At 40.8% G+C, this 23,418-nt stretch overlaps 1 protein-coding gene across 1 annotated transcript in view; it reads right to left on the reverse strand.

Annotated features, from left to right (window-relative positions):
- The window catches only part of HSD17B4 (hydroxysteroid 17-beta dehydrogenase 4), a 258,525-nt gene that overhangs the window by 101,454 nt on the left and 133,653 nt on the right, over positions 1-23,418 (reverse strand). The window contains exons 15-17 of the mRNA XM_083151604.1: positions 17,914-17,985; positions 15,020-15,123; positions 8,794-8,859 (exon numbers count right to left, since the gene is read on the reverse strand). Of these exons, the coding sequence (XP_083007730.1) occupies positions 8,794-8,859; positions 15,020-15,123; positions 17,914-17,985 (242 nt within the window). The remainder of the gene's footprint in view (positions 1-8,793; positions 8,860-15,019; positions 15,124-17,913; positions 17,986-23,418) is intronic.

A 23,418-nucleotide genomic window follows, 5' to 3' on the forward strand; every position in this document is an offset into this window, starting at 1 on the left:
CTCATGTGCGGTTGCCACAAACAAATATATTAGTTGAGACAACCTGGTGAATTAACAGACAAGCTGGCAAACTGAAAACGCGATGTTTGGTTGGGGACTGTATCCTTGATGCGTTTACTCAATGAATTGAGTCGCAAAGGTTTAGGTGCGTGACTATCAACCCCAGGGATGGGTTGATGGGAGTCACAGAGCCGGGGGACATGCTCAACGTCCTTGGAGGTTGTGGCCGACAAAGTTCCCTGAGAGTTAAGTCACCGGTTTCAAAACTAAAAAATAAATATTGCGGGACATTACTAAAAATATACATAGCAGCTTGCTGGATTAAAGCTGGAAAGAATTAATTCAATATATGTGCCTTTGCAGACGATCTGATGCTGTATCTATCGGACTACAAAGCCTTTGTTAAAATATTGTTGAAAAAACTGGAGGAATTTGGTAAGGCCTCTGGGTCATTACGAACCTCAATAAATCAGTGGCTTTTTATCTTAAAATAGGAGTCAAAAAACCATCATGGGCCAGCTGAGATGGGCAGATAGCTATATTACCTATTTGGGGGTGAAGCTTCCTAAAGACCTCAGCTTGTTATATGTTCTGAATGTAGGCTCCGCTATTAGGAAATGTACAAGAGATGTGGAGAGATGGGGGAAATTGCCTGTATCTCTGATTGGGCGAATACATTTAAATAAAATGATCTCATTTCCAAGACTCCAGTACTTTCTACAGATACTGTTCTCTTGTCCCCCAGAGGTATTAGGGAGATTAATAACATTTTTAAAAAGTTTATCTGGGAAGTGAAAAGAGCAAGGATAAGCCTCGAGGAAAAGGGGGAGTCAATTTTCAGAATCTGGAGAAATATAGCTTGGCCTCGCATTTATGATATATAAGGGATTGGAATTGGGGCAGGGGAGAGTATGCTAACATCCAATTGGAGATTGCTACCCTTATGGGTGGGGGATTGGTGGCATTTCTCCGTTCCTTAGATTCGGAAGTAGACTCTGACCCCAAATGGAATCCCTTATTAAGGTCTACAAGAAGAGCATAAAAATTGAAAATTAACTCTAAAGATTCCATATTTTAAAACTTCCTAGACAACTCGTATTTTGAAGAAGGAAAAGCCTCTTATCCCTTTAACCATTGGAAAGAGAAGGGTATAGTAAAACTGTGTCAATTAATGGATGTTGGGAGTAGAAAGCCTACGGGAGAAATTTAATAGGATGAGAGATTCAGAAAGTGAGAGATTTAGTAAGAAATCTCCAGGTTTTTTTAAAGCGGCAATTATTTACATTGCAAAATCAAACTGGTTTTGCAGTGTAAATGATTGCCGCTTTAAAAAAAAACCTGGAGATTTCTTACCAAATCTTTCACTTTCTGAATCTCTCATCCTATTAAATGTCACCCCAAAATTTATAGCCAGATCATCAAAAACTTTGAAGGAATACTCCCATTAGATCTGGCATTTATTCAAGCTCAGCATTATGTATATCGGATGGCCAAAAGCATTATGTATATCGGATAGCCAAAAGATTCAAAGAAGAAGAATGGGTCAATGGCTTAGATACAGAAAGATGTTGCCACAATCCCACCCTTTAAAAAAAGCCCTATTTTTTATTTTATAATTTTCTTAAAACTATGCCTGAGGGTAAAGAACAGAAAATGGGAATAGGAAGATGGATGGAGTTGTTCCCTGGTGTGACAGAACATGTTCTATATGCTGAGCTAGAGAATATATGATGTAGGATGTTACCAATGCCGACTTACTGTACACAGAATTATTTTTGAAAATATACCATAGAGCTTATCTCTCCCCAAATAGGGGGAACATGATAGGGTTAGCCAATAACAGTAATTGTTTGAAAGACTAGCGGTGCAGATCTCCTCCACTGTTTCTGGGGATGCCCTGTGGTGTTTTGCTTTTGGAAAGCGTGGAGTGGTTTAGAAATACCTACATACAGAGTGACTTTCAATTAACTGCAGAATGGGTAATCTTTAGTATAAAACCCTCCTTGCATGGGAACTAGAGGTCGGGGAGATAAAGAAAAAATGTTGTTGGCCCTATCGGCGGCTGAAAAAAGAAAATGATTCTGTTAATGTGGATACAGCCACAACCCTCGGCTATGGAAATGTTTTTGGATAAACTATACTACATTTTTTTTACTGGATTGGGTGGAGGAATCCACATATAAAACAAAACTTCAGGATAAATTCTTTGAAATCTGGGGTAGATTCATAGAGACCCTATCCCCCCAAATTCAAGAGAAAGTTAAGATCTGTTTCGCCCTAGTTGAATGGAAGCCAAATGAGACAGGATCAGGAGAATAATTCTACAACTCTATCTGTTGATAAGAGATTTTATATGGAAGAAATGCCAAAAATGTAAACTTGGGATGAGTCTAGATTTATCTCACCATGTCCAGTATACAAGGCGGCCACCTCATATGTAAAGTGCAAATATGCATTTTAGGAATGAAAATTCATTGTATTAATGTTTGTCATTGTATTTTGTTTAGGTATTTGATTTGTATTATGTCATTGTGTCTTTCTTTTACGATTGTACAATTAAATGTGTATTTTGTGATAACAATAAAAAGTAAATATACACTACAACAGTTTCCCAAGCCCCTTCATTACAGTTCAGTTTTAAAAGGTTATCAGTGCTCGAGTCCAGATAGCTAAATTCAATAATATTGACTAAGGTACTAATTAAGGGCCTAATTCACTGTTGATCGCATATTATTGGAAAACGGCACACATGCAGGATTAGTTCTGTAATCTCATCTAAAAAAGGCAAAGGCCTCTGCCTGATTGATGGGCAGAGGCCTTCAGACAGAGGGATGGGAGCAGAGGCAGCTGACATTCAGAAAAATGGGTTTGGGACTCCCCCATTTCCAGAGCGCAGTGAGGCCAAGGACATTGCACTCGCAGTTTCCTGGGGGTCGGAATGTCCTCTGTGACTGAAAGTAATGAATTGCAAATGCAGGGGTGGTATGCACCTTCTTCTACATTGCGACACATAAGGATTGCATATGTTAAGCTGTTGCGAGCAGCTTAGATTATACGAGTCATACTTAATCAGGCCTAAATCACCTGTGCTCAAGTATGCATATCTTTAAAACCTGGACTATAATGGAGTAGTTTGGGGAATTCTGCACTATGAGATAATTATCTGTATAGAGATGTAGAGATTCTCAGCCAGGTCGGCGAATCGTCAGATTCCCTGAGATGGTGCAGGCTGGTGGAGAGGCGCAAGCTTCACACAGTGGTGCGGAGCGGATTCCCTGCCTATCTCCACTTCAGGGAGATGGGCAGGGTTAGTGGGATGCTCCATCAGAACGGGGAGTGCAAGCATCTCGCGCGGGAGCTCCCCCTTCTGGAGGATGGTGAACAGCAATAATTGGCGATAGAATCACCAGGATCAGCTCTAATAAGAGCTGCTTCATCTGAACCACATATGGCTCCAGAAAATACAATATTAATGGTAAAAATGTGGTAGCAATCAGGAGCACATTAAAGTTTAGTAAGCAGCTTTATTACTAAAACATTCAATCTGCTCCAACTAGTAAATCTGCTGCAAGTTTAGGAATTGTCTGCTGTTGGTTAGATATTGATTTTGTCAGAACATGCCAAACTAAACCTTTTGTAAACATGTTTATATATATTTTAGTTAATGAATCCTGGATTTTTCATTACTTTCATTCAAATGTATGTCTGTAATACAAGAATATATTGATAATGTCATGTGACACTGTCAATGTTCCGTAGCTGTGCAGAGGATAACCCTGCAACTCAATTATAAATGATTTAGTAAACTTTTATGCAGTTTAGAAAGCATTTTAATACGCTATAAAAGTCCAATGATGAAACACTTGACAGCAAGTAAAGAAAATCCAGACTGGATGGGATAAGCGCTTCTACCTGTGGTGTGGGGTCTCAAAACAGTTACTTTCAAATACAGAGGAAAGAAGAATCAATACATAGCGCTGTATAAGATTGAAGCTCCGTGCTCACTGCTCCTTAAAAGGATTAAACAACCATGAGATTACACTGCATAAAGTAATCGTTTGTAGATAATATGCATCTATTTGTGCTCTACTGCTAATGCAGGTTTGACGCATTTTACTCAAAGGTGCAAATGATGATTGTTGGACAACTAATGGGTCTGGGATCACAGTCAGTTAAGTAATGTAATTGATGCACATATCCCACATGCTTTTTACGCTTATTGATTTCCATCTCTGGATCAATATCTGGCTTTCAGCCAAATAAGCAGACAATGCTTTCAGTTCTTTAGTTGTGTACTGTAACCTGCTCTTTGGTGCTTGGAATGAAAGTAATCATACATACTGTATATATATATATATATATATATATATATATATATATATATATCCGCTCTCGCTGTTGTGGGTCCTGGCGTTTGTATCGCCAATCACCAGGACCCGCCATCAGACAGAAAGGGGCATGCGCGCACAAGATGCTTGTGTGACCCGTTACATCTAAACCCACCACCGCCTCCCGTCGAGTCCCTGCCGCTCCCCCTTCGGTGCCCACAGCCCCCTGCACCCCCACCTAACCCTGCTTGTCACCCTGAAGCGGTAATGGGCTGCCTGCCTGTCTCCCTGCCACTCCCTGACGCTGAGTGACAGGGAAGCGCGTGTGTGTGTGAGACGCTCGTGCATCGCCGTCAGATGGAGCATCTCTCCACCAGCTCTTGCCTGCGGAGGGGATTTGACGAGCACTGGAGCTGAACGAGAGGTAGTCCATCTGTAAGTCTTAATGAAATAAAAACAAAAGTGGCAAAACATGAATATCTAAACAATATATACCGATTTGTAAACGTTTTTCTGTCAGAGTGCCGTACCTCCCCCATACCTGCATGATTACCAGCAAGGGCACCAAGCAAAAAATTGCAGTGTTGGAGCCAGTGGATGATGCCGGTCTTTGTGGTTGATTATATATATATATATATATATATATATATATATATATATATATATATATATATATACACACACATATATATACACATACATATACACATACATATACACACACTGGGCTATTTTTCAGCAGGCTCCAGCAGGAACTGAGGCCCTTATTCTAGTTCACTCTGACAAAATATTTCTTAGATGGACAAAACCATGTGCACTGCAGGTGAGGCAGGTGTTACTTGTGCAGAGATAATTAGATTTGGGTGGGGTTTTACACCTGCCTCACCTGCAGTGCACATCTTTTTGTCCATCTAAGAAATATTTTGTCAGAAAGAGTGAACTAGAATAAGGGCCTCAGTTCCTGCTGGAGCCTGCTGAAAAATAGCACTGAGCGCAGCGAGCCCCGCGAGGGGACGCGTATACCTGCTTCGGGCTCGGTGGCTCGCTGCGCTCGCCACACTTTATAGAATCAACTCCACGCCGACGTGGATAGTGGGGGGTATGAAAAGGTCGGAGGACGCATACCGCCGTCGCTCGCCATGCTTCGGGTTGGCGTTCATCGTGGGGTGGCGTTAACAATGGGGGGCATTTTACCCATGAGGGGGGGTATGCAATTAAAATTGGGGTTTCAGGGGCTTTTTACATTGGGCCCAATGTAAAATTGGGTCTCAGGGACCATTTTACATTGATTCCAATGTAAAAATCGCATCGATCGCATCGCATGCGATTTGGTTGCATGCGATCAACGCAATTTTTTAGGTCCGGATGCTTGAAATAAAAATTGCTGGAGCCGTGCTAGGAAACAAGTACCAAAAAGACTCTTGCCACTGCCGATGTCTGGAGACTTGTTCATTTTCTTGAGAGTGGGTGTACAACAGTCCCCTACATACACGGGAACATTGTTAGCAATAAGCACTGGAGCTGGATAGGTCTTAAGAAGGGCAAGCTCTTTTTATTATTTACCCTTTGTAAATATCTGAATGAGGCCTCAGATTTACACCTGTAGCTAGATTATACTGTCAAGTCGGAAACAGGCGCACAACTGATACACTGGGGCAGATGTATTAAGCCTTAACAAGAGATAAATGCCAGGGTGATAGAGAGATAAACGTCCAGCCAATCACCTGCTAACTGCCATGTTACAGGCTGTGTTTGAAAAAAGTCAGTTATGAGCTGATTGGCTGGACGTTTATCTCTCTTTATCACCCTTGCATTTATCTCTTGTTAAGGCTTAATACGTCTGCCCCATTATTCCTTATAATCCTTCGATTTAAAAAAAAAAGAAGGAAAGGAACAGAACAGAACTAAGGAAGCAGCACACTGACATACATTTACACCCACACACACAGCAGATCTACCCAAGTGTAGCCTTTTCCATTTGCTGTGAGCTCCTGATGGTCACGCATGTCCCAGAGCTGACAGCTGGGAGGTACATGAAACACTCACATGCTTCTGAGGCTCTTTAGCAGCTCACAGCAAATGACAGAGCCAAACCCAGCTCTGTCATTATCTGTAGTAGCGGTTACCGTGGGAGGTAACCCACTGTAGACAGACAGGTGATGATGATGATTGTTAAGTCTTTCAGTTAAATATGGGAAATTTTGTATAAATAAAAAACATATAATTTATACCCCTGGGTTTTAGTGACATAGCTGTAAATATGGTTTAATTTCTGCTAGTATCTTCCACAGATGCTGAGCTAGAGAGATAGCTCAGTGTCTGCTTGACAAATGGGAGAAATAAAATAAATAAGCTACAGTTATGTCTAAACATAGAATGCTATTTTATGCAGCATTCTCCCTCAGACTCGAGTGCTTGTCTTTTTCTTCATACATGCATGATGACATATTAGCGGATGGCGATGCCTTGCGCATGTTTGATCTACAGCAGTGAGCTCTCCAGATTTGATCTTACTTGTGTGAGAGATACAGCAAGCGGGGGGGGGGTTTAGCATGTAAAACATTCATCTGGTCCATATATATAAGCGGCGTTTCCCCCATTCTGCTTAAACCATTCTGATCTGCCAATCGGTAAACTCGGATGATCGTCGATTTATTGACGCGTCAACACAATACCGCGTGTTACCCCAACTCAATGATAACAATCATTGTTGGGACATGATTCACAAATTAAGGATTTTGGCCATGGCCTAACCCAGTCATCAGTTAAATCAGTTATATGAGCCCCATAAATTATTACCTTCAAAACGGTGTTCCTGAGCATTGTAAAGATAACAAGTATTGCAAAGAAGTACAAATAATAAAACATATTTATCAAGTAAACAATGAATGCTCCAATTTTAAAGTGAATCTGGCTAATTAATGTGGGTACTTGTGGAGTATCACGGCTCCCATCGTATGGTATCGTATGCCATATGTAGTGGCATACGATGCGATACGATGTTTTACCGATTTTTGACCATTTTTGCTAAAAAATCGTATGCCATCGAATGGCATCGTATGCCATATGTAGTGGCATACGATGGCATACGATGCGATACGATGTTTTACCGATTTTGACCATTTTTGCTCAAAAATCGTATGCCATCGCATGGCATCGTATGCCATATGTAGTGGCATACGATGGCATACGATGCGATACGATGTTTTACCGATTTTTGAGCATTTTAGCTCAAAAATCGTATGCGATTGCATCGGATGCCTTGCGGGCTCGCTGCGCTCGCCACGCTTCGGGTTGACGTTGATAGTGGGGGTGGTGCACTATGAAAAATGGCATTTGGGGGCATTTCACAAGTTTAATACACATTTCAATGCATTCTGATGCATTTCAATGCAAAATCGGATGCCATCGCATCACATCGCATGCCATCGTATGGCATCCGATGCAATCGCATACGATTTTTGAGCAAAAATGCTCAAAAATCGGTAAAACATCGTATCGCATCGTATGCCACTACATATGGCATACAATGCCATTCGATGGCATACGATTTTTGAGCAAAAATGGACAAAAATCGGCAAAACATCGTATCGCATCGTATGCAACTACATATGGCATACGATGCCATGCGATGGCATACGATTTTTGAGCAAAAATGCTCAAAAATCGGTAAAACATCGTATCGCATCGTATGCCACAACATATGGCATACAATGCCATTCGATGGCATACGATTTTTGAGCAAAAATGGTCAAAAATCTGTAAAACATCGTATCGCATCGTATGCCATATGCGATGCGATGCGATGCGATTTTTAGCATACGATCTGCATACGATGCAGGTCGTGGGAGCCGTGATACTCCACAAGTACCTTAATGTGACTTACCCGAGTCGGTAATTGCAAACAGAACACATACAAAATACAAGTGCTGTTTTGTACTGTTATGGCTGCATTCTGCACACCTTGGTTTTGTTCACATGCAGACATTCCGTGTCTGTTGCAATGATAGAGTAGTAGTGTGCCTGTTTCATATGTACCTGGTGTTAAATTGCTGGTCTGGCAATTATAGTTGCAGCATAGACTGTCACATTTATATTTAGCTTTACATCTCCTGGGTATGAAGTTTAAGCAGTGCGGAACAGCTGTCAATTAACAACTCTTCCATCTTACACTGACAGATAGTCTAACACAAGCTGAGCGATCCCAATTAGAGACCAGGTGAATACATGGACTGGCACAGGGAAATGTCCATCTCTGCATATCACAAATTAAATGATTTGCTTCTTCGGTTTTGATCCTGAAACACGTTTCTGACAGGATTTCATACAGTCAATGTAAACGTCAACAACCAGTTTTTCATGAGAAGATGTTATGAAAACGCATAAATATAAAGGACACAGATTTGTGGAATCATGTATTAATGCTGGTTTAAAAGGCAGCTAATTGCAAGACAAGAAAACGCACCTGGTCTGCTGAGGTGACGTCACTCACGACGACATCTGCAGGGCGACTGGGAGAATTTGCAGTTGCCTAAAGAGAATGAAAAATGTGTTGAAAAACAAAATCAAAGCAATGTGCAAAAGTCATAGCAAGAGACTCTTATTTCACTAAACATGCATTTTAATTTTGTAAAATTAATGTATGAAGGTAGTGTCCAACTTTCATTAGGTATGTTCCATGATAAAAGTAGAAGAACAATGTTATGTCAGTTACTTGTTACTTCTCTGTTTGGTCAGTGCTGAAACAGCAGCTGCCATTGTAAATGCCCATGGATGAATGTCTGATAGCTAAGACAACACGCGTTTCGCAACCATAACCAAAGCCCCATACACACCAGATGAGATAATAAAAGATATTGCTCAGAAGGGCCCTCATAAGGCATATCTTTTACTATCTTGTCTAGTGTGTAATCACAATATCATTAACGGCTCCTCTCTCGTCCTCCATGTACAGACAAGGGAGGTCTTCATTAACGACGGCCATGCTGCAGATGCCCCCCTCCCCAGTTGCTCCTTTCCCTGCCAGCATCCACCAATATCGGTGTCGGGGGGGCTTGAGACTTAGTAGCAGGCCCACAAGCATGTAACATTGATCTGCATTTTGGGAGATGAAGTCCATGGGTAAAACAATCTACAAACAATTGTGACATCAACTACTAGAGAGGTTTATTTTTCGTATTAAATTAAAGTAATGTTTTAATCCTGATCTAAAGCTAAAAGGGGCAACTCATCACTTTTGCTGAGCGATGTGCTTCAGCAAAATCGGTTGGTACACATCGCACTCCGCCGGCAATGCACACCGCAATGCAGTGTGCTGAGTGATCATGCTGTGCGGGGCTTTGCCAATTTTTAATAGACAAAGCCCCGCAATCTAGGGAAAGTTAGTTTAAGCACTGGCTTTCCGTGTGGGCGATAGCGACGCAGAGGACTGCGCATTGCCATCTCTGCAGGGCAAACACACGGAGCGAACCGTGCTCCTTTTCTAACCAAACTAGATTGCTTAGAAAAGGTTCTGAAAATCTCACTATGTGTACGCCTCTTTAGAGAAGTGTTTTTATTCTTTCCTTAGTTTTCCAGAATTTGCAGAAAAACACAAATAGAATTTTTATCACCATGTAAGCTTCCCCAGCGAGCTTTTTTCCTTTTTTTTTCTTATTGGTTATAGACAAAAGATTGCGATGCACATAACATGAAAAATAGAGAAACAAATAAATGGCTTTTAAAAAAACTCAGAGGGCAGCTGCAAAAATATGATCTACAGTAGTATAGTGAATTTTACTGAAATAAATGATTATGACCTTCATACCAAGCCAGACAATGGAAGTGCACTAAAACAAAGAGAGAAAAATGGATTCTGTGTTCTAAGGAGATGTTTAAAAATATGGGTACTATTTATAATGTGCATTATTGTTGTATTTACAAAATGTTTTAAAATGCAAAATCATTTTTCTCTCAACATGTTTGGACAAAAAATGTTTAATACCAAGATTAACTCTATCCAGGTTTTGTTACTGTTCTTATAGCATATCTTGCTACTCCTGGTTAGAGAAACATGCTATTAAGGCATGCTACAACCTTGACAGGGCATATTGGGAGGAGCGGTTCAACAGCAGTTGGAAGGCAGCTTATTTATCTCCCCCCCCCCCCCCCCCCCCCCCCTTCCCTACCCCTAAAAATCGCATCTATTGCTAGTTAGAGGAACATGCATTATCATTAGAAATTTTGCCTGTTCCATACTGTGTGTATTCCACACATTTTGAGATTTCTTTTAAAGGCAAGTGCAAATTGGAACAACCTGCTTTTAAATACTGTACTCCCTCTGGATGGCAATACTGCATTGAGTATATGGCCTGGATTTTTATGACTTGATCACATTTATCATATAATTGTGAAGCACCAGAGACTTTAACTTAGTGGTCTATGTAGTAATCCTTGGGAAGATAAAGTGGACAGATCAATACCAACCAATCAGCTCCTAACATTTTTCAAACACATCCTGTAACAGGACAGGAGCGGATTCAATGGTAGTTTTTTTACAGTCCACTTTATTTCTCTCAAAGGCTTAGTACATAGACCTCTTAGTTTCTTACCTCTGAAGTATCTGTCCCAGCTGTCGCTAAGATCTGCTTGTGTAAGAGTGGTCTGAAGCACCATTACATATGCGGGCACGTTCTGAAGGAAATGGGAGGGCAAGCTGACAGCTGGTGACTGCGGGTGCACGCCCGCAGCCATGCGTGCGTGCACCCAGCGATCCGTGCGAACGAGTGCCAGTTGCGAACGGACCTGCATAAGGTCCTATATGTAGAAGATCCCCATTAAGCCTCACCACTTCCTCTTTGCTCCAGCCCCAGCACAATCTCAGGTCAGACAACACTCAGGCGTGACAGATCCTAGAATGTTCATTTATACCAGGGGTCCTCAAACTATTTTGCTCTGGGACCCCATCAAACAATAAAAATAATTGCAGCAGACAGCACATACATGGCAAAATAACAGACATTTCAACAGATTTTAAAGACTCCTTGATCACTGACTGAGATTAGAAGTCATCAGTGTAATGGTGTGCAAAATGGAGTCGTGACCCCATGCTGAGAAGATCGGGACCCACTTTGGGGTAAAGACCCACAGCTTGAGAACCGCTGATTGATACCAATTCCTTCCTTTAGTTTACCATAGGATGACATAAAAAACTTATGCATCATGGGAGATCAGGGTTGCTGACTTTTTCTGTCTCCTCTCCGGGAGAAGCCCGGAGAGGAGACTTCCAGCTGCAGTTTGGGGGGGGGGGGGGGCGGGGGGGCCCTTGAGCTTTACATCATTAAGCCCCGCCCCCAGGATGTAAAAAAGCCTAATTCACGGATCTCCGTGGAGGGGGTGGGGCTAAAATGACGCAATTGTGGACATTTTAGCCGCGCCCCCTCCTCTGAGACCCGCGGATTGACGCTTTTTAATCCAAAGGTATGGGGGAAGACGCCGCAATCGGGGGTTGGCGTGGGGGTCCCCCGGAATCCGGGAGGATTGCCCACCTTTCCGGGGGGCCGTGAGGAGGACCCGATTTTCGGGATCCTCCCGGTAATTCCGGGAGGGTCGGCAACCCTGTGGGAGATTATTTAGTGTGGAACAAGATATATACATCTTTTGAGCGGCAAGCAAAGCACAAAAATAAACAAAGCTTTCAACAGAACTAGGATATCTATGTGTTCTACAATGTATATATATATATATATATATCTCTGTTAGGGATAAAAGAAGCATTATGGCATTACTGATGTGCACTTAATTAGTAGGCAGTAACCACGTATCTTCCACTCAGCACTCTTATTCCACTATGTCGGCATAAGAGTGATGGCTTGTGGCTTCATAAACCCGGTTATAAACCACAATGCTACTTCTATTATCCAATTAACGTAAATAAATGAATTTCTGACCAGAGAACGCAGCCAGGATGTAAAGTAGCCACAGAACTATGCACATAACATTTGTAGGGCTTTGTACCGAAGCTTTATGCGTATATACATCCTAGAGACAGCAAGCTTAGCTGCTGTATTAATAGCAGATGGCAACACAATTATCTGAAATAACATTGGCACGCGCTTTTATGAGGCAAAAATAAGATTCTTGAGCAGATTAACTATTTAAATAAAGACTACATATTGAAGTTTAATTAGAAGATCTCTGCTCATTGGCCCAATAAAGCGAGGATGTGTTGATAAAATGAATTTCACTATTCTCTGTGACAGGAAAATAAAACCTGCTGGAGTGTAATTCTTTTAAACAGCTCAATTTTAGGCCCGTGAACAGCTAAATTAAGTTGTTCATACATCCAGAGGACACGCGGAATAAGAAATGGAAAATGCCCTACTGCAATTCAAGTATAACACTACCGGCAGATATAGAAAAATACATATCAATCCAGCATATTATTAGCACATGTATAATGCAGGGTTGCCTACTTTTAAAGTCTCCTCTCTGGGAGAAGCGTGTCAGCAGCACTGTGGGGGGTGGGGCCTGATGTACAAGTAATCTAGTCCCGCCCCCATTACTGCACATCCCGCAATTCGCAGGTCTTCAAGGAGGGGGTGCGGCTCAATGACGCGGTTTCGTCTCTCCCCTCCCCAGAAAAAACGTAAATCATGGGAAATGAACGTTGCCACGGGGGTGATGCGGGGGGCGGGCGCCGGTATCCGGGAGGGTTGCCCACATTTCCAGGGGGCTGGGAAGGGGACCCAATTTTCTGGAGCCTCCTGGCCACACTGGGAGGGTAGGCAACCCTGGGATAATGGGGGCGTTGTGGTTTGATAGAAAATAAGTCAGTGATAATTAACAGGCCCAGCTGTCCCAGGCCCCAACGATAAGGCCCCAAAAGCATGGCTGTGGCAGGGATGTATTGTAATTCATATTTGCTGCTCAGTGCCCGGTTGCCTGCTCATAAACATGCCGCTTAACAACAAACAAACCCTATGGCCACAGAAAAACAACCCCTGCCGGGCAGCTACACATTAAGTCGTGCTGCACAGTCCCCTCTGTTCCTGAAGGGTCACTACCACTCAGAGTGAAGCTAGTGCAGTCTCAGAAACTGCATCTGGCTTCACTTATTCAGTGCACAGTGGCAAATTTTACCTGGAGGGGCTGCATAGGTAAAAAAAACAGGACATACCTATTTTCATAGTGAAGGAAATATGTGATTATCACCTCTTACGAAAGAAAAACCACATTGACTGATAAAAAAAAATAAAAAAAACCTATGTGGCTAAACAATATCCATTTACAAATATCCAGCAGCGCCAGAGTTAAAATTTCTTAATTATATTTATTAATAAACCTCAGAGCTATTCTGTAGCTATAAAGCCACTGTGAATCTGTGTGTTATAGGTCACAACCTCTGAGAGATCTCAGGTGAAGTTTTAAATACTGTTTTTCATTAACCTACTCCAGCATATTGTGGGAGAAAAGTAAGTTTTATTAATGAAAGATTTGCTGGAACTTTTAACAAATCCCCAAAAGTCCACACAAAGATGATCACAGTAGTACCCATGTATAGAACCAAATCTGACAGCAGCATAATCACATTTTAACATGATTAAACTTATGAAACTACAACACCACATAAAAGGCAAAGAAACAAACAAAAAAAAGAAGTATAAAAAAAAAAAAAACATTTCAAAGCAAACAGCCGTCGTACTGCATTAGTGCAATATTTAATCATTTGTACTGTGTAATTCTGAAAAAAATATGGCTTGTAGTTACTGTGCCATTACTCTAAAGCTCTGTGGTACAAACAGCATGAATAAGGTTGATAAGAGGGGAAAAAAAAGACCTAATCTATTAACAGGATGCTGGCACCACAACGCTACTGTTAGCTGCCAAGCCATTCATTCATGAAACGAGATCCAGTTGTGCACAGATTTCTATTGCATTACGTTTTTTTCTACAAATAGAGTGCTGCATTAATACAACAGTACTATAAGACCAGTAGAAAGTTACAGAATTAAAATAATTTTTTTTTTTTAAATGAATTATAGATCTCATTAGATCTTCAGTATGAAACACGGGTGATACAGTTCTGAAAAATTAGGAAATTATCAGAAAAAAATTAAAATGGATCCATAGTCTACACCAGGCATGTCCAAACTGTGGCCCTCCAGCTGTTGTGAAACTACACATCCCAGCATGCCTTGCCATAGTTTTAGCATTCCCTAATAGCAAAACTGTGGCAAGGCATCATGGGACTTGTAGTTTCACAACAGCTGGAGGGCCATAGTTTGGACATGCCTGGTACACGTAATATACTGCTATGCACAATACAAAACCTTGATTGTATTTGTGGCTGGACGCATGCCCTATGCTCTGGCTATGCCCCTTCGGGTTCACAGATGGCGGTTTCTGGTCTCATGGGACCTGGCCAATAGGGGATTCCATGTTACCATCAGCAACCGCCCGTTACTATATTGCTCCCTCCATCAGACTCCTACCATGTGGCATCTGGAACTACAGATACCTTGTCAAGCCCACATGCTAGCACCTGAGTACTAGTTATAATTACACAGCTCAGAAGACATTTTAATAAGAGAACATCTATCCTTTCCTCAGCTTGAGTGGCATAGATTCATATTGTACTTGTCACAAGTGCTGAAAGGAAATGTTCATTTTCTGTATTTACAATGTGTATAAAACAAATATATTATACATACCTTAATCTTAGGAGATGATCTCTTCCCTCCAAATCCACCAGCTCCAACCACGAACACAGAAAACTGGTTGTAGCAGATAAGTTCATTTCCACAGTAAGTGTTTACTATTAAAAGAAACAAACAGCTCACTCTTTGCATTTTTATTCAGGATAATCAGCATTCTTGATGAGGCACTATGGGCCAGATGTATCAAGCTTCAAAAAGTGATAAAACAGAGAGTGCTAAAGTCAGCCAATCAGCTCCAACCTGGCATGTTACAGGCTGGGTTTGAAAAATGACAGGTAGGAGCTGACTGGCTGTTTGTATGTCACTCTCCATTTTATCCCTTTTTTGAAGCTGGATACATCTTCCCTAACTGTGCTGCATGGTGTATTGCCTCTACATGCTACCAATGCTACCTATCTGGCTGGTGCAATCACCAAGTGGCGCCGCTGAATGGCTGCCTGGGTGCTGTACAGCACAGTAAATATATGTTCCCCACGTCCGTGTCACTCAATAGAGTACATCTAGTATATATCTGTACATGACCTATATCTCTACTGTTTTACTTGTCTACCTATCTGGCTGGTGCAATCACCAAGTGGTGCCGCTGAATGGCTGCCTGGGTGCTGTACAGCACAGTAAATATATGTTCCCCATGTCCGTGTCACTCAATAGAGTACATCTAGTATATATCTGTACATGACTTATATCTCTACTGTTTTACTTGTCTACCTATCTGGCTGGTGCAATCACCAAGTGGCGCCGCTGAATGGCTGCCTGGGTGCTATACAGCTCAGTAATTATATGTTGTCCATGTCCCTCATTAGAATGCATTTAGTGCATATCTGTACGTGTGATGTATATCTGTACTGCCATTGTTGCTCGTTCTGACAACCCTTTGTATTACAGTGTGTGCATTATTTTTAATGTCTGTAAAGCGCCTTGAGTCCTGTTGGAGAAAGTGCGCTATATAAATATCTACTGTATCTCTACAAAGTGAATATATTCTGGTGAGACCCAGCTTGCATCATCAGACATCATCATGTTGCCAGAGGTGTCTGCGATCTCTTATTAATATTACATTTACATTTATTTAGTGCCAAAATGTTCAGCAATGCTGTATAATCAGGAAGATAATGTCATAATAACAATGAAGAAACTACTTGCTTGTTGGATAGTTTCAGTGACAAATATATCTACAAGGACAGTTTTTCATGTGCATGATACAAACAGAAAGAGTCTGTGCCAGAAGTACAGCAATGAATCACCTATATCCCATCTTATGTGCCCATGTTTTTAATATAGTTTCCTGTCAACAACTATTGGCAATAAATGGAGTATAAACGGCATGGGAGTGGATTATGGAGCAGATGGAGTCAAACAAAAAATAAAGACTTACATAAAACAGTGGTAATGCTTTAAAATCATTCTTGATACTTGTTTGGAACAAATACAGGTCCGCAAAACATCAGATACAGCCATAAACACGGGGCCACAGTCAACAAGAACAAGTAGTAACTCCTGTGATACAGGATTTAACCATAGATCTTACATCGCTCATACCTCTGTGTTCTGCTAGGACAAGAATCTAGCAAATGCCAAGAGGTTAATAATGCTGGGTTATAGGCTACAACAGCAAGTAAAAATATCCACTCTAGATTTACTTAAACTTATAAGTGTAGTATCTAATCATTGCCGTCATCACATTAAACAGCCCTTCTTGTAGAGACGAGGCATGTGCGTGTTTACGAATGAGTGCCTTTTGAGCAATTCCTCACCAAAAACGGCAATTATTCAATCAATATGTGAAGATGACGCACAAGCATACTTTGTTGATTAAAATGATATGCGCCATGTGCTTATTCTGTGTGCAACTGCAGCTGTATCTTCATACAAAATGATATGTTACAGTGTTTTTTTCAGATAACATAGCATTTCTTATACAGATACATGTAGCTGTACCCAGCATAGAGTCATGCAAAGTCTGTTTAGGAGTTTAATTTGCGTAGTGATACCAATAAAATGCATTTTCAGGGGGGAAAAAGATGCCCAGCTCTGGTGAAGACGCACTGGATCTGGCAGATCTAATGCCCTGTGTGCCGTACCTCATGACATATGGCGGCTAGACCAGGAAGGACGCATCTCATCTACAGTATCTCTTTAAAATAGCGTTGCCATACTAAGAAACCAACAATATGCAACTAAAATAAAACAAGTTTGCACTGTCATATAAATACATAACTAAATACGAAAATTAAATGGTAATTTATTTAGTAAATGTTGCATAACGTAAAAGCAAATAAACTATTGCAAAATGGAAAAACAATTTAATTATTTTTGACATTTGTACAATAAAAATAAAAAAGACAGGCTCTGTGAGATCATAGCCAAAACAACACAATACATGCACAGTACACAATGCCACTCAGAGCCTCTGAAAATAAATGATTAAAGATGTAACTATAAGCATCATCATAGGATGAATCGGAGTTCACTGTTGTATGCTGTCAGATTTAAGAATGTATCAGACATGATGTTATAAAGATGTCTGAAGTGCACATTACTTCCAGATAGCCTGGGTGTAGACTCCACTTGCTCTCTCTCTCTCCACTATGCCTAATTAGAAATTCTCAGCACTGGTCTCTTTTCCGCCTGAAACGACCTTCACTTCGATCAGAAAAGTGAATCGTTTCTACTTCTCCAGTTATTCTAGCTGAAAATTGCTTTGGTGTGAAATGCTTTTGACAGAGTTTTGTATTAAGGAGGCAAAGTGAAAGCAAACTGTATGGGGATGTGTACTCTAATAAAACTAACAAGTTTCCAATAAGTGAGAAGCAGCAATTTGCTTTCCTAGTTCAGTGAAGGTGTCATTAACTATTTCTCCCGCAACCTCCAGCCTATACTGTACTTACCATCTAGCAAAATAAGGGCGCCGGAGCCTTTATCAAGTACGTCTGCCACTGTAGCCTCTGAGCGTGTCTCTCCTGTTACAAATACATAAACAATTTAATACATAAATTAGTCCTAATGTTAGAAAATATTAAAATAAAGCCCCATACACACTACCCAGTTCCTGCTGATACCGATATCGGTGTGGCAGGGAACCAGGATATACGCTTGCCGAAGCTGAAGGGGAAGGGAGTGATGGCAGGGGGGCGGTGGTTGGAGCGGGGTTCATGCTGCAGCACAGCCGTCGTTAACGAGGACCTCCCAGAAAATGCAGGAGGAGGTTGTAAACTATTATACATCTCTGGAGAGATCAGAAAATGTCTGTGCACTGACGCTTCCCATCAGACCCAGTGGAGCTTTAGAGGTGCTGCAAAGAGGATTGAGTGAAACTGCCCAAAAATAGGTGTGCCAAGCTTGTGGCATCATATTCAAAAATACTTAAGGCTTGCTGCCAAAGGTGCATCAACAAAGTGCTGAGCAAAGGCTGTGAATACTTGTGTACATGTGATTTCTATTTTTAATCAATTTGCAAAAATCTCCCAAAAACTTTTTTTCATTTCATTATTGGGTATTGTATGTAGAATTTTGAGGGAAAATATTAATTTATTCCATTTTGAAATATACATAACAAAATATGGAAAAAGGTGAAGCACGGTGGATACTTTACAGATTTACTGTATGGAGAGAGAGAGAGAGAGAGCTGTGAAGACAGAGAGGTACTGTAGGAGCAGATAGAGAGCCAGATGCACTAAGCTCCAAAAGTGATAAAATGGAGAGATAAACAGCCAACCAACCAGCTCCTGCCTAACATTTTACAAACACAGTCTGTGACATGGCAGGTAGGACCTGATTGGCTGGTGGTTTACCACTCTCCATTTTACAACTTTTGAAGCTTAGTGTATCTGGCCCAGGGACTGGGGGTGGAGTAGAGAGTTTGTGGGCTAAAACGGTCACAGTTCAAACTGAAAGTACATTGCAGAAGCTGTCATTTTGATAAGCTTTTAACTAGTCTTTTAACTAGTCTTTTAAATATCGCTATACAATCCAAAAGGCACTGGGTATATTTTTCAAGCCTGCTGAGTCTAGGGTACAAATACATGATAAACTTAAATGTAACTGCATCGAAATGGAAGATAACTTTCCAAAAGCACAGGCTCTATCTTTAACTTCCACTAAAAAAAAAAAATGAAAATTGAATAAAAGAAAATGTTTAAAAATATATTCATTTTAAAATAAATAATGTTTTAAAATTTCAAATTGGATTTAAAATTGCCTTTACATAATAACAGTTATTTGTTAATGGATTTTCTTCTGCTTTCGCTATCCTTTGTTAAATAAGCTAGTATAGGCAGTTACTGGAGGCAAAACACTAACAAAGTTTTTTGCCTCTGGCAATCACACAAACATGTCATAATAGAGCCCCTGGTCTTTCCATCTACGGACAGGTACTGCCATAGGATGATTATCCGTGATTTTTACATGTCAACACCAAAAATTATGAGATGTGCAATAATATTGGACTAAAAATTCATCAAAGCAAAGAATTGATGTTTCAGTATTTAACCTAAATCAGTCAAATCATTAATGGGTTAGCTTCATTTTAAAACAGTCACATGAATCAAGCCAATTAAAGTTAAAATACAGTACTCTTGAGAAATTTAAATATCTACAAAAGCTATATTTCCAATGGTTATCATGAAAACCGTTCAGTACATAACTTACAGCTGCGCTCCATGGCAGCATGAAATAAATACTCCTACACACTCCCCAAATGGAAATAACAGTTTCTTATTGGTTCTTTTCACACGCCAATCTGCAGATTTTTATAGTGGTGAGAATTCTGGGGGCTTTTTCAATGAGGAGATGCAGAAAAACCAGTATCAGTACATTGTTATCGGGCCTCTACGGAGAGGGTCAAATGGAATTAATTGCAATGAAGCTGCCATCCTATTGAATGAGGTTTTAAATAATGGCAGTTCTTGTGCAGTTTAAGCAATAATGGTAAATACTGGTATTCAAAAATATTGCACACAATGGGGCAGATACATTAAGCCTGGAGAAGTGATAAATTAAGTGGAAGATAAAATAATTGGCTTGCGATATTCCCATTTTATCTGCCAAAGCTGCCATGGAAACAATAAGTCTGCATCTTTCGCAATGTTAATTGGTTGCACAAAAAAGAGCTACAGTATAATTGGATAGACTGATCAAAGACTTTTTTCTTTTGTACAAGAAATTACATCAGCAAATAGGATAACCCCCATGTATCTGGATGTGTTTTTAAGGCACTTATTAAATGCACACATATATGTGTAGCTAGAAAAGTATTCCTGATACTTGTTTGCTAGCACGGCGCCCATCACATGGCATCGTGTACCTTATTTAGTGGTGTGCGATGCGTGCGATGAGATTCTTGTACAATTAAATATTGCATAGCATCGCATGCCAGCAAATGGGATGCGGTGCGATTTTTAATTGTATAAGCACCCATGCCATGAGATACATCTGGAGGACGCCATCCCGAAGCGTGGCGAGCGCAGCGTGCCCGGTGAGGGGCGGCGGTACGCGTACTCGTACTCCGACTCGTACTCCGACCTTTTCATACCCCCACTATCCACGTCAGCGTGGAGTTGATTTTAGATAGTGTGGCGAGCGGAGCGAGCCCGCCAGGTGATGTAGAATACGAGCCCAAAGCGTGGCGAGCCCCGAGGGGACGCGGACTACATGTGAAGTAATCCGTGTCCGCTCGTCCCGCTTAGGGCTCGTATTCCGCGTCCCCTCGCGGGGCATGCTGCGCACGCCATGCTTCGGGCTTGGTGGCTCTCTGCGCTCGCCACACTATCTAAAATCAACTCCACGCCGACGTGGATAGTGGGGGTATGAAAAGGTTGGAGGACACGTACTGCCGTGCTCGCCACGCTTTGGGATGGCGTGGATACTGGGGGTTACATCTCATTGTAAGCACCCATCACAACTCATGGCATGGGTGCTTGTACAATTAAAAATCGAATTGCATCACATGCTGCAATATTCCAGGGGGATGCGATTAGATTTTTAGCAGCCCATACGATGGAAATCGTGGGCGCCGTTCTAGGAAACAAGTACCGTATTCCCTTTTTTCCCTGTTCTTACAATTTTATCCTTTAAAATTTAACATTTTTTTGTCATTCTTTTTCTGGGATTGAATGGAGTTAAAGGCATTGTCTTCCTATTTGATATGGCCATTGTGTACAATGAGCAACATTTCTCCTGTAATATTTTTGTCCTTTGCCTCACCTGTGAAGGAGTTTTTTACTTTTGTTCACTCTCTCCCTGAATTACTTTGTGTACGGTTTGATGTCTTTAATAAAACACAAAGAAAAGCCGTACAACATGGTTTCTCTAACAGTATCCACTGATCAATAACGGAGTAAAGAAAGGGACAAGTGATGCTCACAGCTATCTAACATTCTTGAAAAAAATCAGATAACTGGAATAAACACATAAATCACCATAATGCTCAAATGCATGCAAAACCAAGATGCATATTGTCTTTAGAGCAGTGGTTGCAAATCTGCAACTCGCAACTCTATCAGCTCCCCTAGCTACAACAATAATGAGTCAACTAGGTGGGGTAGCCTGCCTAGCTGCAGTAGTGCCAAGACCTCTAGGTTGGGTAGCTCACCTAGCTGTAGTACTGCTGAGTAGTCTAGGAGGAATTAACCTCTGACAAAGCCGTGGCTGAAGGTCAAATAGCAAAAAGCCAGCAAGAGCGGGTTGAGCACACTGACTAGACTTACATCAAAATATATGGTACATATTAGTCAAATTGAAAAAATAATTTTAGTAGCTCTTTAGGTGGTTTCATTTTCCACAAATGCAGAAGAATTGGCATCAAAATTGCCAAATAACTGCCTCTCAAAGCACCATTTTTTTGTTGTTGACCATGTGAGAACCATTTTTACCATCCACCAAGTTCCAACAAAATCACAATACACCACTTTTATATAAAGTATAATTAAAACTAAAATCAGAATACTCACAAAAGCCCACTAAGTTGCATGCAGCAAAGGACATCAATTTCAAATGGCCTGTGCCAACTGTCTGTTTTAGGGAATTTTGATGCTTAATGGTGAATTATGGGGCAAATTCGAGCTGGTTTGCACTGCCATGAGACTTTGGAGGCATTCTATTGTGACTTAAAGCGCATTAAAGTGCAACTTTTATAGCTATTACCCATACAAAAACAAAATGGATACAAAACGCACACACCAAAATTAAACTAAATTCACAATTGGAAAGCAAAGTCGCAAATGAAACCGCTTGTTATTAAATGTGCTATTTTTGTTTTTCGGCGATAATGGTCGATTTGTAATCTCTCCTAAAAGCATAGCCTCTGTCAGAGCACTGCCATTGAGGATTCCGATGTCAGTATACTGACTGTCAGGATCCCGATTGTCGGGCAGTCATTCGGCACCCATTCAGACCTGCTTTTATGCCTGAATCAGGCCCCAAGTCAGGCATGTCCAAACTGTGGCCCTCCAGCTATTGTAAAATTACACATCCCAGCATGCCTTGACATAGTTTTAGCATTTCCTAATAGCAAAACTGTGGCAGGGCATGATGGGACGTATTTTTAGAACAGCTGGAGGGCCATAGGGGGTTATTTTGGTTCACTATTTCTGACAAATTTCTTCTTAGATGGACAAAACCATATGCACCGCAGTTGGGGCAGATGTTACTTGTGCAGAGAGAATTAGATTTGGGTGGGGTTTTACTTCAAAGTGAGATCTATATTGCAGTGTAAAAATAAAGCAGACAGTATTTTCCCTGCACGGAAACAAAATAACTCACCGAAATCTAATTCTCTCTGCACATTTTACATCTGTTCCCCTGCAGTGCACATTAATTTGTCCATATAAGAAGGATTTTGTCAGAAAGAGTGAACTAGAATAAGGCCCATAGTTTGGACATGTCTGCCTAAGTACAATATTGTATTTTGTGTTAGTAATAAAATGTTTCAACAGTCTATGTAAATCTGCCAGAAAAATCTGCATTTGTGCATAAGCCTAAACGAAGACTGCACCTGGACAAGTTATAAAATCTCAAAACATAACATTGTATGAGAGACTAATCCCACACTGTAATTTCTTAGAAATGAGATCATTTTGCAGTGTTATTATTTTGGAATCATGAAAGGCAAGTAGCAAATCTCAACTGAAGTGGTCTTGCACAGATTCAAATTGAGCAGCTGATCAGTCAATAACATTTTGTTCATTAAAGATTAAAATGTATATTCTTGGAAGATACAGTTAAACTACATAATACTAATTTTTGAATGCAGCAGTAATGAAAAAGCAGCCTGTAAGGACAGAGAAAATATTTCAGACACAGCTTGAAGAAGGTCACTAAGCTGTAATTATACAGCAGATAAAGCGGATTATCAGCCATCATTGAGACTACTGAACAGTCTACAGCAGGGGTTCTCA

This window comes from Crinia signifera, chromosome 1 (assembly GCF_055691185.1).
Source record: "Crinia signifera chromosome 1, ASM5569118v1, whole genome shotgun sequence".
In the NCBI taxonomy this organism is placed as follows: domain Eukaryota; kingdom Metazoa; phylum Chordata; class Amphibia; order Anura; family Myobatrachidae; genus Crinia; species Crinia signifera.